Source organism: Rattus norvegicus, chromosome 4 (genome assembly GCF_036323735.1).
Source record: "Rattus norvegicus strain BN/NHsdMcwi chromosome 4, GRCr8, whole genome shotgun sequence".
Taxonomy (NCBI): Eukaryota; Metazoa; Chordata; class Mammalia; order Rodentia; family Muridae; genus Rattus; species Rattus norvegicus.
In genome coordinates, this window is record NC_086022.1 from 64,549,632 (window position 1) to 64,565,581 (window position 15,950).

Consider the following 15,950-nt stretch of genomic DNA (forward strand, 5'->3'; position numbering starts at 1 on the left):
CCAAGCCATAGGGACAGGAGTAAACAGAGAGTGGGTGGGCGGAGAAGCTCAGAAGGGTAAGAGCTGGGCTGTTCTACACAAGCCCCTTTCTGTGTAGGCTGGGGGACAAGCTAAGGTCATCAAAGGTGCACTAACCGGCTTATACTAAGCAAATGCCCTGTGACAGTAGGAAAAGGCCAGTCACATCACCAGAACCTCTACTCGGACGCACAGTAGGACAGGGAGGGGGTGACCTTGAAATTTACGGCGAGCTCTACAATTCTGCTGTTCCCTCAAACCTCAAGTCTACTAGTTATTATTAGACTTAAAACAAATGCTAAGCCTAAATATGACCATTGTTGAAAACAGGAAATGAGTCCGTTGGGGAGACGGTTCAATGGGTAAAGGGCCTGCCACGGAAGTGTGGGGCCGGCCTGAGGTCGGCTCCAGACACCCACGGTGAGATCTAAGAGTGACAGATCTCCAGATCTGTCCTCCAAATGCACACGTACACATGTGCACATACATGTGTGCACACACACATGTGCACATACACTGCAAAGAGACGTGTACAGACGAAAATATTAAAAACAGTCATCATCATAAACAGAAAGAAAATGACCTGGTCAATTCTTTTTCCCCCTAGAATGTACACAGCTATGGTTTCCATTAAGGATCTAGAAAGTTCACGTGAACATACAAGATGGCGGTCCTGGGGTTGGGGATTTAGCTCAGTGGTAGAGCGCTTGCCTAGGAAGCGCAAGGCCCTGGGTTCGGTCCCCAGCTCCGAAAAAAAGAACCAAAAAAAAAAAAAAAAAAAAAAAAAGATGGTAGTCCAACCTTAGTTAGGTTATATTTTAGAGGCAAGCTCACAAATGTTTCATAAACTGTGCATTCTTATCCTCACCTTTAGCTGTAAACTGCACGCACGCACGCACACAAACACACACACACACACACACACACACACACACACACACACACACACACACACACACACAAACTTACTACATGAGCCATAATTCCTGAACACATCAAAAGCGTGGCCACAGTCTGAAGCAGTCTTCGTGTTTGCTCTCAACTCCAGTGAAGCTGGAGTTCAAGGGACTCAATGCTCCACCCACCACCTATCGAGCTTTTAAATGTTGCTCAGAGAGAGTCAGAGAGCCAACAGTAGAGCAGACCTAGCCGCACTCTAGACCTGAAGTTCTGCCTGTGAGATCTGGACTTCGAGAAAAGCAATTACGGAGGTGGCGATGGTTGTTATAACTGTCTCCATCCACACTCAGGCATGCCGAGGTGACAGTCACACAGCACTGACGTCGGATATGGGAGCTGATGGCCAGGACCTTCAGGAGTCCAGCTCTGAACAGTAGAACACAGTTTAGCCTCTGCTGGACACCAACGATACCAACAGCACTTCTGTAGCTCTGTTCCTCCTCATGCAAACGAGGGAGAATTTTAACATTCTGAGTACGGAACAATGAGTCCATGCTCCATCTCCCCCAGGATCCTACGCAGTATTTCCAGCTCAAATGCTACCTCATACACAGTCCTGTGGTGGGTCTGCTGCAGACAGACGTTTGCATCCTGGGCACAAGCAACCACCCTAAACTGTTCCACCAGTTACAACTCAAGTCATGGGTGGCGAAGAGGAAGGGACAGACAGACAATCTGCTGTCTTACGTTACGTGCAGCTTTTAAAAACTCTCTTTCCCTGCATCTCTTCTTCCTCTCGGGGACCAGGAAGTCCCACCTGGACCGTCCATCCAGCAATTGCCCCCCCACCCCCGGCCTGCTTTATTGACAAGTCAAGAACCAATTGGGCAACAAGACCTTTAGCGACAGAACCTCCCCCTTACAGTCTTAGCAAACACAGGAAAAGAGAAAGCAGTGAGGTCTAAAATTCCAAGTCTATTAAACCTGCAGACATCTCAGGTGTGCTGCAAAAGTGCTCTACTGAGAACATCCCCACTGGGCATTTCCAAAAGCATGGATTCTGACAGACTCCACCAGTAAAACCCCTTGGTGGGACTCCGGGCTGCTCTGGACATAAGCAGGAAACCAAGTCCTCTTATCGTGTAACGCACACAAATGTAAAGAATGTTAGAAGTCCTTTGTAGGATCAGCAAATACCAACGCTTAAATGAAAAACTTGGACCTTCACTTTAGTCTCTAATTTACTGTCTGAGTGGCACTAACACTCATTTGTATCACTCAAAAGTCAAAGTTCCAACTGTTGGAACTCACCTAAACACTCAAACCCCCTCCAGCTCCCAGGAAACCTGAGCAAAGGGAAGGATCCCCTCCACAGCCACTCGCTGCTGCCATCTGACACGTCACTGGGGGAGTGTGGCAGACTGACAGTTGTTACCGAGGTGCAGGGGAGCTGGAAGACAAAGCGACTTGGGGCTGAGAGGCCAAGAGCGAGGGTCTGGGGTTCAGCAAGCCCGGTCAGCATGTCCACACACACTCTGCCCTCCATCAGCATCATGCCCTGCACTGCCGGCCACGGGTGAGATGGAAAAGGAGTTCATTAGGTGGATTTTCTGGGGTTTTTTTTCTTTTTCACTAAATCCTCCTCTATAATTTTATCTCTGTTCTCATCCTGCAATGGCATCACTGGCTGGTAAGGTTGGGGGTGGGGGAGAGGGTTGCCGGGAAGGGAGAAAAAAGGAAGAACTGAATTTGGGATCTCATAACACATCCAGGAATTTGGCCCTGAGAAGAGGACCCGCAAGTCCATGAGTGACAGGGAGTCCTGGAAGACAGTCTGACAGCAGGGCATCAGATGTTCTTGACAAGTACTAAAGAGGTAGGGCCCATACTTACCTGACTGCTGAAGGTATCTTTCTTGGCTGAACTCTGAGCCTGAGGGGGGCCTTGGGCAGGTGACAACCTTGAAGGGCTCTTTTTGCTCTGAGGCAGCAGTGAGGACAGGAACCCCACTCGAGGAGACTGGGAGAGGGAGGCAGGCCTCTGGCTGCACACCAATGCTCTGGCCAAGTAAACACAGCACAACATTAGGGGTTAGAGGGGAACGAGGAAAATCCAAGGACACACAACCCTTGACTAAGGTTAGTGACTGGGGCCTTAGCTAGGTTCTGAGACACGAGTTTGAAAGGTGAAGGTATGACCCTTGGTACCATTTCCTGACCAAAGAGAAGAACCAGAAGCACATCTGGCCCTAAAGTGAAGTCCATGGCTTTTTAGAGAGACCCAGGAGATCTCAGGGCTGCCATGTCCAATGGTTGCCAGACACATGTGCTACTGAGCACCCGACTGGGTTAATCCAAACGGAGATGAGCTAGGGCGAGCCACCATGGGATGCAAGGACTTAGTATGAAAAAGAGATACAGGGGAGCTCATTATGTTTGACAGCCACTGACTATGCATTAGAGTAGTTCAAAAATGAGGTTAAATAAAATACGCCACTAAAACAAACGCTGTGGGTCCCCTTTTACTTTCTCCACACCTCTAATAAAAACCTTCTTATTGCATCTGTGATTGGCACTTGACTTCCAGCTACAGAGATCAGACTGCTGCTTTTTAAGGTCACTCAAACTTCTCTCCCACACTGCCTCCCTCTTTATACCCCCAGCAGCTTCTCCTGAGGAATGTGCCCACCTGTGGGGTCCAGTCCTTCCAACCTATGAAGGAGCTTCCCTGGACTCCACCATCTTGACACCCAGCACCGCTGTATAGCTCCCCATCCAGGGAGAACCTTAGCGAACTGGGACCTCACGCATATAATTTGGAGCCAGGCACGCCAAGTCCCTCTGTGGCAGTTCTCCCTCGGCAGACATAGGGCACTACCAGTGAGGAAGTCAGGGTGACACTCAGACCACAGAGAGATCAGAGGACAGACAGCAGCCCTCCCTCGAACCCATAAACCCCCAAGCATACTCACAGCTCCGAGTCCCCAAGGCGGTCCATACTGGAGACATAAGGGGGCAGCTTGTGCTGGACCAAAGCTGCTGCTTCTTCCTGCTGCTGTTCTTCCTTCTTCAGACGATGGACCTCGGCTTGCAGTGCAAAGAGCTACGGAGGGGCAAAGCCCAGTTAGCCAGTGACGTCACATGACCTTCCCTCTACTGAGGGAACTGCCTAGACACACCACATCCAAACCCAGCCAGAAGGGGCATCTCTGCTCATCAAATGGTGGGCAAATGAAAGAGCCACAGCTAATACCACATTAAGAAAGCAAAACACTGGGCTGGAGAGATGGCTTAGCAGTTAAGAGCACCGACTGCTCTTCCAGAGGTCCTGAGTTCAAATCCCAGCACCCACATGGTGGCTCACAACCATCTGTAATGGGATCCGATGCCCTCTTCTGGTGTGTCTGAAGACAGCTACAGTGTGCTCATATATAATAAATAAATAAATAAATCTTAAGAGAGGTTCCCTTTGCCCTTTTCTAAAAAACAAAAAAGAAAGCAAAACACTTTGGACATCCAAAACCACTGTGGGTTTTTCTTCTTTTTATCGTTCAATTAACTTCCTTTTACCACTTCACTGTTTCTTCCTGAATTCACTGGAGGGAAATCCTGCCGTGGTGTTTGGAAATGAGCCTTTGAAACTTGCAGAGGCAAACGTTTTTTTAATGATTACAGTATTGTGGCATCTTCAGTCCTTGCCTGAAGACGATGATGCAGCATCCAAGAACCTTAAACCCACCTCCCCCAAACAGCTTATGAGCTTACTTTCTTCAGCAATATCACTGACACAGATCTTCCTTCCAAGACGGGGAGACTCGTGGGGCAAACCATGAAAGCAAACACAGGCGTCCTGGAGCGCCTCTTTTATCAAGTGTGTTGCTGAATCAGAACAATTCTACCTAGCTTATAAACACTGTAAGGGTGGCTACGGGGGAAACCACCGGGAGGACAGCTAACGGGGCTGGAGAGATGGTTTAGCAGTTAAGAGTGAGAGCTGCCCTTGCAGAGGACCCACATCAGGTGGATGACGGGTTTTAACTCTAGCTCCAAGGGATCTGACTCCCTCTTCTGGCCTGCATGGGTGCCTACACCCACATGCCACACATAAGGAAACTGGATGAGAAGGGCAGAGTGTTGCAAACACATGCTGTCCTTTAATTCTTACAGGTTTGTTCTTGCTTGTGAGGCACACCTGATGTCTAGCATTAATCCTGGCTCTGGTAATCAGAGCTGGTGGAGCCCCAGCTCCCCAAGCCTTGGTGATTCACTTTCATCTGCGAACGGTTCACCTTTTCTCTATTTACCCAGCTCCCACTGCTACCCAGCAGCAGAAGTGCTTCCCAAGGAGCAGGCCTGCTCGGAACGAACCTTCTGACGCAGAACCTCATTTTCTTCCTGGACCTGGTTGGTCCTCTGGCACTCCGCATCAAAGTTCAGGATCACAGGCACCGGTGCACAAAGTTAAAGAATAAGTGTCTGCCTGGCAAGACTTCAAAGTCCTTCACTGCCAAACATCCAAATATGAGACCCAGGGAACAGAGGGCTGTGGAAAGGAAAGAGTCTCTTCCCAATGCCTGGGCCTGCCACTCTAGACCACCTGACTCCTTTGGACTCAGAGACACATGACAATCTGCCTGGCCAACTCTTGCATAAGATATAAACCCCAAACTCAGCCTCCCCCCCCGCTCCCCCAGCAAAGAGCTAGTGTTCAGTAGACTTCCCAATCTAAGCTTTAGTGAGGTCCATGCCAACATCCAGCTGGAAGCGAAACTGGAAGCAGAACCCGCCACTAGGCCTTCCCCTTCTCCAGGCTGTCTCTTTCTCCCTGGCAAAAATGCAAATGGATAACACTCTGCAGACTGCATAGCCACACACCAGCCCATGAACACCAATGTTCCAGCTTAGGGCACTGCTCCTTCCCAGCGGCTGCCCAGAGTTCTGTTGGAAGGGCAGAGCCGGTAGGAAGCAAACTGCAGCTCCAACGTGCATGACCTAGTTTGCAGGGTCATGACCTGCTTTGCTCTGAAAAGATAATGAACAACAGGTTCGAGCTGCCCTGGAAGGCCCATGTGGCCATGCTAAGTTCTCCTCAGAAGGGCTGATTCACACTTATCCACAACAGGAAGAGGGAAGAAAAAAAAAAAAAAAGCAAAGGCAGGAACCTCCATCAGAACATGTCCCTCCCAGAGGTCAACCCAGCCGCAGTGGCTGGGCCTCTACCACGCCCGAATTTATCAGTGCCTCACCAGGCAGCCATATTCTCACATCAGATCTTGGGCCTTCAACAACATAGTTGTAGGCAGCGAATTACAGTGATGTTTCCTCTCCCTCTCCCTCTCAAGCTCTGAAAATAAAGCCACTCTACACTCCGGCAAGTTGAGGCACACTGATGTCACTGTCCCAAAAGGCTATCCAGACGCGAGCTCGGGCTGAAAGCTCCACCCCAAAACTGTTTTCATCTGCCACCAAACCCCAAAATCAAGCAACACCACGCCCCTCCCCCCAAACATGTGCTATGCAGAGAGGATACTCTCATGCCTGGCTGCTCCTCACCCTTGAGTTTCCTGACTGAGCCAGTACCAGCACCCAGAAGCTAATGACTTCCTTACCCATGCATATCAGCTATTACTAACACCGCAGATGCAGAACTAGGAATTATGACTCCCTGGACTCGTGACAAAAAACAACCACAGCTTGTCAAGTCCCTCACGTGACACGTGAGTGATCTTTGGGGGTTTTGTGAAAGAAATGGGTGTCCCATGAGCAGTGGCCACCGATCTCAGTGTCTGGGTGCCTCCGACAACGGCCACAGCCACATGGGGCAGCATCAAAGGATATGCATGCACTGGAAGAGGACACTCAGGAAGTTGTGCAGGGAAATAATGAAGGTGTCAGCCCACTGTCGGGAGAAGTAGGTAGCGAAGGTAGGGTTGGTGTCCGGGGACGGCAAGAAGGGCAGGACGAACCAATCCTTCCATTCAGCCTGGTTCTGGAGCTCCGTAGCCTGCTTTGCAAAGAACTCCTGTGCCTTGTCATTTCGGTTTGTCTGCCAAGATACAAAAGAGGGTTGCGAGTGGGGAGAAAGGCAAGTCCCCAGGTCAGGCTCTTCACTGTTGCAGAGCAGACAGCCTTTGCATATCTCCTGGCAGGCCAGTTACGGCACAGTATCGACAAACTCCACAATGTGAAGGAAACCATGGCCTGAAGTTCTGGGGTTGGGGACAGCTCAGTTGGTAGGGCATTTAAATGTCTCCCAGGTTCAATCCCCAGCACCGAATAAAACCAGGCACGCCTGTACACCTAGCACTTGAAATACAGAAGTTCAAGGTCATCCTCAATTACATATAAAGTCTGACGCCAGCCTGGGGCAAATGAGACCCACCCAGTTTCAAAATTGAAAGTAAACTGAGGTTCTAACGACAAATGCCATCCTGAAAACAATCCCCAAGTGATGCTCAAATAATCCAAATTACTTCCCCAAGTTAGCTACATGTTGTTTGGTGTTTAGAGACAGGGTTTCTCTGTGCAGCCCTGGCTCTCCTAGAATTCACCCTGCAGCCGGAGCTAGACTGGAGCTCAGAGATCCGCCTGCCTCTGCCTCCAGAGTGCAGGGAATGAAGGTGTGCACCCCCACTGCCAGCCCCAGCTACATTTTTTTATTATTATTCGAAGTTTATATTCTTTAAAATGCTATGCATGTTTATGTGCTTAAAACCAAAGGGACAGAGAACTGGTGAAATCCGATCAGATGACCTACAGATCAGCAGACGTGGGGGAAAGGGAAACAGTCAAAACAAGAAGTACCTGGATTGTGTAGACTAGATAAAAGCGGAACAGGCTGGTTTTCAGTTTGTTGATGGTGGGTCGATATATGTCCTCCAGGCGGCTGAAGAGCCTGCGTTCCAGGTAGCTCCAATAATCCCGAAGGGCAGCCAAGTCATATACCTGCATCAGCTGTTGTAACTGGTCCACAATTTTGTCCACCTAGGGAGAGACAGAATTGGAGGTGGCCGAAGACAGAAGGAAATTCTCACCTCACTATACATAACTTCTTCCTATGGCTCCCCGATGTAAAAACATAATTCAGCTGGCAACCTATAAAATTCCCAGGCTATGTTAACATAATAGCTTTCAAATTATTTTCTCATGCTAGATATAGGGCTTGGAGCTCTAGCAAGTTCAGAAATTCCAGTAGGCAAGAGCTTTGGCTCAGGTGTTAGGTCTCCTTGACCAACTTGGCAATGTCCCTACAACAGCAGTCTTGATTGCTTCACATCGTAAAAATAAGTAAGATCAAATGAGCCAGAGACAATCACCAGGTCCTTGTCCCAGCTCCACAGTTTCCCGATTCCAAGAAACACAGTGATTACCGGTTCCTGCAGGTCGTCAGAGTCCCACCCGAGCCTCAGTGGCTGCTCCCTTCAGCCAAAGACAATCACACCGAGACAGTGTTTTGGAGACTCTGTGTCCATCCAACAGGACACTGCTGTCTGGAGCAGGGAAATGCTTTGCTTTGCCACCAAGTAACCACTAAACTCGCAAAGTAGGAACCAATATTCTAACTTCCTTCTGATGCTCCAGCAACTAGCTCACCGACCTCCCTCAACCCACCTGCCCAAGACCAAGTTAACTCTGCACATACAAACATACAAATCGTAAGCAAAGAAATCCCAAGCACCTCTCAATGGAAAATAGTATCAGAGAAGTTTGTGCCTCAAAGCATGCAATAGGAAATCTGCTGGTGATTCCCTTAATAATACCATTCTTATAACCCCCACCCCAGACCTCAACCCAGCGTTCTGGTGCAGGCCCCTTTGCTCCCGCTGCTACAGAGAGCCAATATTTGAAATTCAGCCTTGTGTTCAACCTTGGCTCTTAAAGCGTTGTACCCATCCCGGCCAACCATTGGACAGCACCTGCTGAGAGGCTGGAATAGAGTGAAGCCCTGGACCAGGAATCAGGGACCCGAGTCCCGATGCTCCTGACTCACTCACTGAGCAACTTCGGGCAAGTCACGACCATCTCCCGCCCTCAGTTCCTCGTATGTTATGTCAAGCGAGGGCTAGACAGGAGACGTCTACAGTCCCCTACCACGCAGTGACAGCGCCGCCCTCGCCCAGGAGGGCAGTGTTGGAGCAGGAGGCCCGCCCCCCTAGCCGCCTCCGCCGCCCCTGCAGGCCCCTCACCCGGAACCCCTTCTCTTTGTCCGCCTTGATCTCGGCATCCAGCTGCCGCAGTGTGTGCGTGAAGCCACGGAAGAGCAGGTACTCCCGGACCAGCTCGTCTGTGCGCTCCACCGCCTCCGCCATCGCTGCGCGCGCGCGCGCCGCAAAAGACCAGAGCGGCTCAGGGCAGAGGGGCGGGGCTTGGCGCGGCGAGGAGGAGCCTAGCTCGGGCGCCTCGTACGTCACGCCACGCCCAGCCTACCAATCGTGCGCCCCGCCCCGCCTCGCAGGCGCCCCGCCTATCTACCCTGTAGCCCCGCCCCTCGTTTTGAGCCAGGTTCCTGACGTCTCTGCCTGCTGAAGTTTTCTGGTAAAGCAGTGTGTCACCTGAATTGCTAACACTGCTGCCTCGATCCAAGTAAAATAAAGCTGGACCTTGCTAACGTTCCAGATAGTCACGGGGCGGAGAGGGAGTGATGTTCCCTACTTATTAGCATGACACTGCAGAATCTTTTGTCCTCTGCCCTCCTCTTAAAAAAGGAGACCCAACAGGTCAGTGTGAAGTCAACTCCCAAAAACCAGCTTTTCTTTTTTTCTGTGCCAGGGCCTCACACACGCTCAACTACTTTGAGGTTTTGTCGCAGTCTCACTAAATTGCCCACACGGGTTTTCAACTTGCAATAAAAAAGCCCCACCACCAGTTCTGTCTAACCCTGAGTTCCTGAGTAGGAAGACTTAACTATACCAACCAAGATGTACCACTTAGAGGAAAAAGGCAAGTTTCAGAAGTGTGTGGCCTATGGTCCCAGTTTCTTGTTTGTTTTTTTCAATTAATTGTGTTTTTGTGAACAGTTTTTAAACTCAGGAAAACTGTAAAACAGCCTACATTTGTTTTCTCTGAGGGATTTTCAGTTACTTTTTCCCTCTTCCTTTTCTTGTTTAGAAAATTATTTGAAGATTGAAAATTATTTACGGGGTTGGGGATTTAGCTCAGTGGTAGAACGCTTGCCTAGGAAGCGCAAGGCCCTGGGTTCGGTCCCCAGCTCCGAAAAAAAGAACCAAAAAAAAAAAAAAAAAAGAAAAAAAAAAAAGAAAATTATTTACAAGGCATACACATTTTGCCTTATTTCTTCATCTTTGAGATAGCACTGATAATGTGCACTTTGCAGTCATAATGAAGATTTGATAAGATAGTGCGTGAAGACCAGGCTTGATGGTATGTACTCTGGAGGCAGAGCCAAGCAGGTCTCTGTGAGTTCTAGGCCAACGTTTCTAAAAGATCAAATTATACACACACACACACACACACACAGGTGCGGGTATTTATGCTCATGTGGGCCCCAAAGAGAGCATTGGGTGTCTTCTATAATTCTCCACCTATTCCTTCAGAGGCAGGGTCTCTCCCTGAAACTGGGGCTCTCATTTTCATAACTAGGCTGGAAGCCAGTAAACCTCCACAATCCTGTCTCAGCCCACCTCAGAGCTGAGGTTACACTTATTTATAGGAACATACAACTTGTTACATGGGTGCTGGGACCCAAACTCTGGTCTTCTTGATCATGGAACAAGCAGTCTTAGCTACTATGCCATCTCTCCAGCCTCAAGATTATATTTTATATATGTACATATATATATAAGTATATACATATATAAAATTATTTCTATAGACTATATAATATCTTGATTTTTATTACATTTATTCATATAATATAAATAATGTTATATACTCCTTATTCATATTAGTATGTTAATATATATAATGCAATATATAATATACTATACAAGATATAATATATACTTACATATAACATAAACATAAGTTTTTACTTATATATTATATAAATATAAAAATATATTTCTTATATATTTATATTTTATAATGAATGAAAAGCATTCTCTCTGTGCCCTCCCATACACATCTTGTTCAATTTGAAATGTCTTCAGGCACTCATACTAGCCGTCTTTTCTCCTTCCAGTGTTTGTTCAAATGTCATAGCTCAAGTTTTTTCTGTTTTTCTGTGTTTCTAACAAACTGGGTGGCTTTGAAAGGAAAGAAACTTAGTTCTCATGGTTCTCTGTCAAGCTAAATTCAGTCATCTATGGAATAATAATAATAATAATAATAATAATAATAATAATAATAATAATGAGAATAATAACAGCAACAACAATAAAAGGCAGAGAAAGGAGATTTGTTCAATGTGGCCATCTTGGGAAGAGGAATACATTTTTCTAAAGATCCAGTGACCCACAGGTCTTTGCTGTCTTGGCATGAGGTTCAGGTTGAAACAGAAGGCAGGAAGTGTGTATGAGTAAGCAGTCCTGGTCGATTGTGGTCCTGCCCATCACTGGCCCTCACTGCCTAAACTCCAGCCTTTTCCTGCAAGCGTTGTAAGTTATCAGAAATGAGTAGAATCTCTTCCCTGGAGATAGCTTCCTCTTCTGGCTGGCACCAGGTTTCAACCATTCCCTTCCTGCGGAATGAGCTTCCTGGGAAACTCCAATTCCTTGGGAAGCATTGCGTCAATAGTCTGAGAGTAATAGCACAGACACACGGGGGTGTCGCAGGACATAGAGTCCTTCCCACACCAGGGCAGGTGCACCTGTGGGTTCTTAAAAGCCCCACCACCAGGCACTGTCACACTGGGGATCAGGTTTCAACCTACAGCATTAGGATCACAGTATTTAACTTCTTAGAGAGGTTTCTCTGGCTGCCCTGTACAAAACAGCATTGGCCTTACTCTCTATTCTTATTCACCTTGCCTACCTGTGTGCTTCTACCTAGTATTTATGACCATCTTAAAAATCAGTGTTTTCTTGATTTAATGACTCGTCTGTCTCTCCCTCCATTAAAACATTTGCTTGATAGATGGGAGAAGAGATTATCATGTCTTACTTTCTACTATCTCTTCAGAGCACAAAGTAACGTTCGGCTCATAGCCCTAACGCAATAAACGTTTACTGCGGACAGGGTCAGTTAGGGCCCAGCCACCTTCAGGCAAGCCCATTCTTGGAGAAAAACTGGGGAAGCAGAGAGATACAGTCCCAGATGGAAACAAAACCAAGGAGGTTTGAGCAGGCAGCATAGGGACCCAGAACATAGTCCTGCTACCTGCCCCCCACGGAAGCATCTGATATCACCTTTACACTGATGTCTTCCAAATACTCCTTCCAGCCCAGGCCTCTCTCCTGAGCTCCCATGTGATATCCCAGGGATGTGTCTATCCCATAGGTGTCTCTAACTGAAAAGCACGACCTCAGCTCCAAAGCACGGATGGAGGCTTTAAGTTCAGACCTGTGATTGGGGCTTACAAACTATAGATGAGAAAACACGGAATGCAGTAGTCACACTATGAGGATTCGACCCCGAGATGGAAGACCTATATCTTTAACATTAAAAACCAGTACATGTGGGCTAGAGAGACAGCTCGGCGCTGGCTGCTCTTGCAGAGGACTCTAGTTCAGCTTCTAACGTTCACATAAAGGTTTACAACCGTCTGTAATTTTGATTTCAGAGGTTCCAATGGCCTCTTCTGGCCTCCGTGGGCACCACACACACACACACGTACAGTACACATACATATGCGCAGGCATTCTTGCACATAAAATAAAAACAAATGAACCTTTAAAATAAAACTGTATACAAATGTTTATTCATAGAAACCAAAAAAACTGGACATACTCTAGATGTCCTTTGACAGCATGATTTATTCATAGACTATCTTTGAAAAATGTCAAACACAGAAATAAAGAAAAAGTACCATTGGTTAGTGACTGGGGGACATGAGAAGCCAGGGGAGTTTTATCATGAAAGGGGGAACATAAGGGATTCATATGGTGGAACTGGTCCTCGTCATGGCTGGTTGTGGATGCACATGTGCGTGATGAAGCACATACATACAAACACATAAGAAACCTCACTAAAGGGGTTGGGGATTTAGCTCAGTGGTAGAGCGCTTGCCTAGGAAGCGCAAGGCCCTGGGTTCAGTCCCCAGCTCCGAAAAAAAAAGAACCAAAAAAAAAAAAAAAAGAAAAAAAAAAAAAGAAACCTCACTAAAGCCATTAGCTTAAAAATATCAATATCGGGGCTGGGGATTTAGCTCAGTGGTAGAGCACTTACCTAGGAAGCGCAAGGCCCTGGGTTCGGTCCCAGCTCCGAAAAAAAAGAACAACAACAAAAAAAATATCAATATCATGGTGGGCTATTATGCTTTATTTTTATAAGATGTTTTATGGCAAGGAAAAACAAAGATTACATTGGTCTTCCTGGATTATTCTTTGGGGTTGCATATTAATAGTTATCCTAAAACAATAAACTGAAGGTTACGCGTGTTTGTTTGTGCTTGGGTTCAAGCACTCACAGGTGCACCTGTGTGTTGAGGTCAAGCGTCCTCCTCAGTTGCTTCTTCCCCTCATTTTTCTGAGACAGGATGTCTCGCTGAACCTGAAGCTCACCAATTGGCTAGACTGCTTAGCCAACAAGTCGCAGGTGCTTCCTCCGTGCTGGGATTACGATCATGGACCGTCATGCCTGGCTTCTCCTTGGGTTCTTGTGTTTTTACAGGAAGCACTTTACTAACTGACCCACTGGCCCATCACCATTAAAAGTATGGATTCTGGGGCTGTAGAGATGGCTCAGTGGTTAAGAGCACTGACTGCTCTTCCAGAGGTCCTGAGTTCAATTCCCAGCAACCACATGGTGGCTCACAACCATCTGTAATGGGATCTGATGCCCTCTTCTGGTGTGTCTGAAGACAGCGACAGTGCACTTGTATATAATAAATAATAAATTTTTTTTTGGTTCTTTTTTTTCGGAGCTGGGGACCGAACCCAGGGCCTTGCGCTTCCTAGGTAAGCGCTCTACCACTGAGCTAAATCCCCAGCCCATAAATTTTTTTAAAGTATGGATTCTAGTTGCAATACCATGACTTTAGGTGATATTCTTATAGTCTGTATAAGAACACACATACAAATATTAGCAATTATTGGTTGCAGTAATAGACATATTTGTGGGCGTACCTGAATTTCTGATATTGTTCAAATTCCTTACTACAAATATATATTCAGCTTGATTTATAGCTATAAGGAATGAAATATTTTTTGAAAATCTATTTACTTGTTTTATGTATGTGAGTAAACTGTCGCTGTTTTCAGACACACCCATTACAGATAGTTGTGAGCCACCATGTGGTTGCTGGGAATTGAACTCAGGACCTCTGGAAGAGCAGTCAGTGCTCTTAACAATCATTCCATCCCAGGAATGAAATATTTAATAGCATCTTCATTTCCTGTAACAGCCATATCTCTGTCTTCCTTACTTTCTCAAGACCTGGTCTCAGCCGCTCAGGCTGGCCCGGAACTCCATGTATATAAAACAGCCAGTTCTTGAACTTGCAGCGAACCTCCTGCCTCTGCCTCCTGAGTACTGGCATTACGGATGTCCGCCATTGTGCCTCACTGTGCCAGCCATCCTTAGTGCTAACCCACTCAGAGGTCTTTTTTTTCCGCGTATGTCTCTGTGTCTGTTGACAGTGGTACTGGAAAGTGAACAGGAATTTCACGCATGCCAGGCAAGTGCTCTACTGACAACCTCCAGTCTCCAAGCCTCTCCTCCGCTGGAACCTGCTGGGGCCCTCCACCCGGCCACCACTAACACAGACAGAAAGCAAAGCACTTTCTTTTTTTTTTTTTTTTTTTTTTTTTTGGTTCTTCCCCACCCCCCCCCACCCCCCCCCACCCCCGGAGCTGGGGACCGAACCCAGGGCCTTGCGCTTCCTAGGTAAGCGCTCTACCACTGAGCTAAATCCCCAGCCCCTAGCACTTTCTTTTAGATCACAGACTGTTATCAAAACTTCCCCAGAAGCGGGTCAGGTCAGAGTAGGAATCTGCCACCCTCTTAATTACCCTGCCTTCCACCCCCCTAAGGCAGGGAATCACCATTTGCAGAGGGCAGCAAGCCGGCCAATAAAACTGTTAGGCTAGCCTTGGAGTCTATGAGTTTATGAGCCTGTAAAATGTATCGCTTTCACTACCGTAACGGTTTGCATCTCCTGAGTTAATAAGTAGTAAGGCCTTGGCAAGAGCCAACTAGGGGAGCACACGGGAAAGTCAAGCCCATCCCCCAGCCTCTGCAAGACCCTGGGCAGGGGTGTCCCAGCCTTTCCCTTCCCACTCCTTTCCCAGGAATCCCTCTTCCATGTCCCAGTCCTGCTCTTCACACCCCACCCCACTGTGTCAAGAGCCGCTCTGCTTCTCCTCGGGAAATGTTCTGTCCCCTTGTATCAGGATCTGGGACAGTGGCCTCCATCTAGTGAATTCCACTGTCTGGTGAAGAGGGCATGCAAACTAGTTACCCATCCTCCAAATCTCCCACTTCACCTCAGCTTGCTCTGTACCTTCAGGGCCTCCCCCTGTAGCTATCTCGTTGCCAGTTTTTGTTTGCTTGCTTGCTTTAAAAAAAAAAAAAAAAAAAAAAAAAAAACAAAGACATAAAAGTGCTGGGTGTGTTGGCACATGGTTGTATTTGCCAACCATTAGAAGGCTGAGGAAGGTAGTGTGACAGTCTAAGGCTAGCCTGGACTAGCCATTAAAAAAACAGGTCAAAGAAAGAAACAGAGAAGGGGAAGGGGGAGAACGAGTGGCCGGAGAGGGAGGGAGAAACCCACTTAGAAGCCTTCCTAAGAGTGGCCTCTTGAGCAAAGAGCCCAAAGTCAAGTTCACTGGATCTCCTTCCTGTCACTTCACAGCCTGAGGACATGCCTCCCTGGCACTTTTACAGCTGCCTTATGTAGCACCCTGTCTTCATTGTAAGACACTACATAATTGGCTGAGAGCCCAATTAAACAAAACAAGAGAAAATTCTCACTTT

At 47.4% G+C, this 15,950-nt stretch overlaps 1 protein-coding gene across 1 annotated transcript in view; it reads right to left on the reverse strand.

Annotated features, from left to right (window-relative positions):
- The window catches only part of Wdr91 (WD repeat domain 91), a 37,370-nt gene extending 28,128 nt beyond the window's left edge, over positions 1-9,242 (reverse strand). The window contains exons 1-6 of the mRNA NM_001127298.2: positions 9,104-9,242; positions 7,722-7,901; positions 6,756-6,963; positions 5,286-5,368; positions 3,890-4,020; positions 2,812-2,977 (exon numbers count right to left, since the gene is read on the reverse strand). Coding sequence (NP_001120770.2) covers positions 2,812-2,977; positions 3,890-4,020; positions 5,286-5,368; positions 6,756-6,963; positions 7,722-7,901; positions 9,104-9,226 — 891 coding nt within the window. The 5' untranslated portion in view covers positions 9,227-9,242. The remainder of the gene's footprint in view (positions 1-2,811; positions 2,978-3,889; positions 4,021-5,285; positions 5,369-6,755; positions 6,964-7,721; positions 7,902-9,103) is intronic.
- Between the last annotated feature and the right edge of the window lie 6,708 nt (positions 9,243-15,950).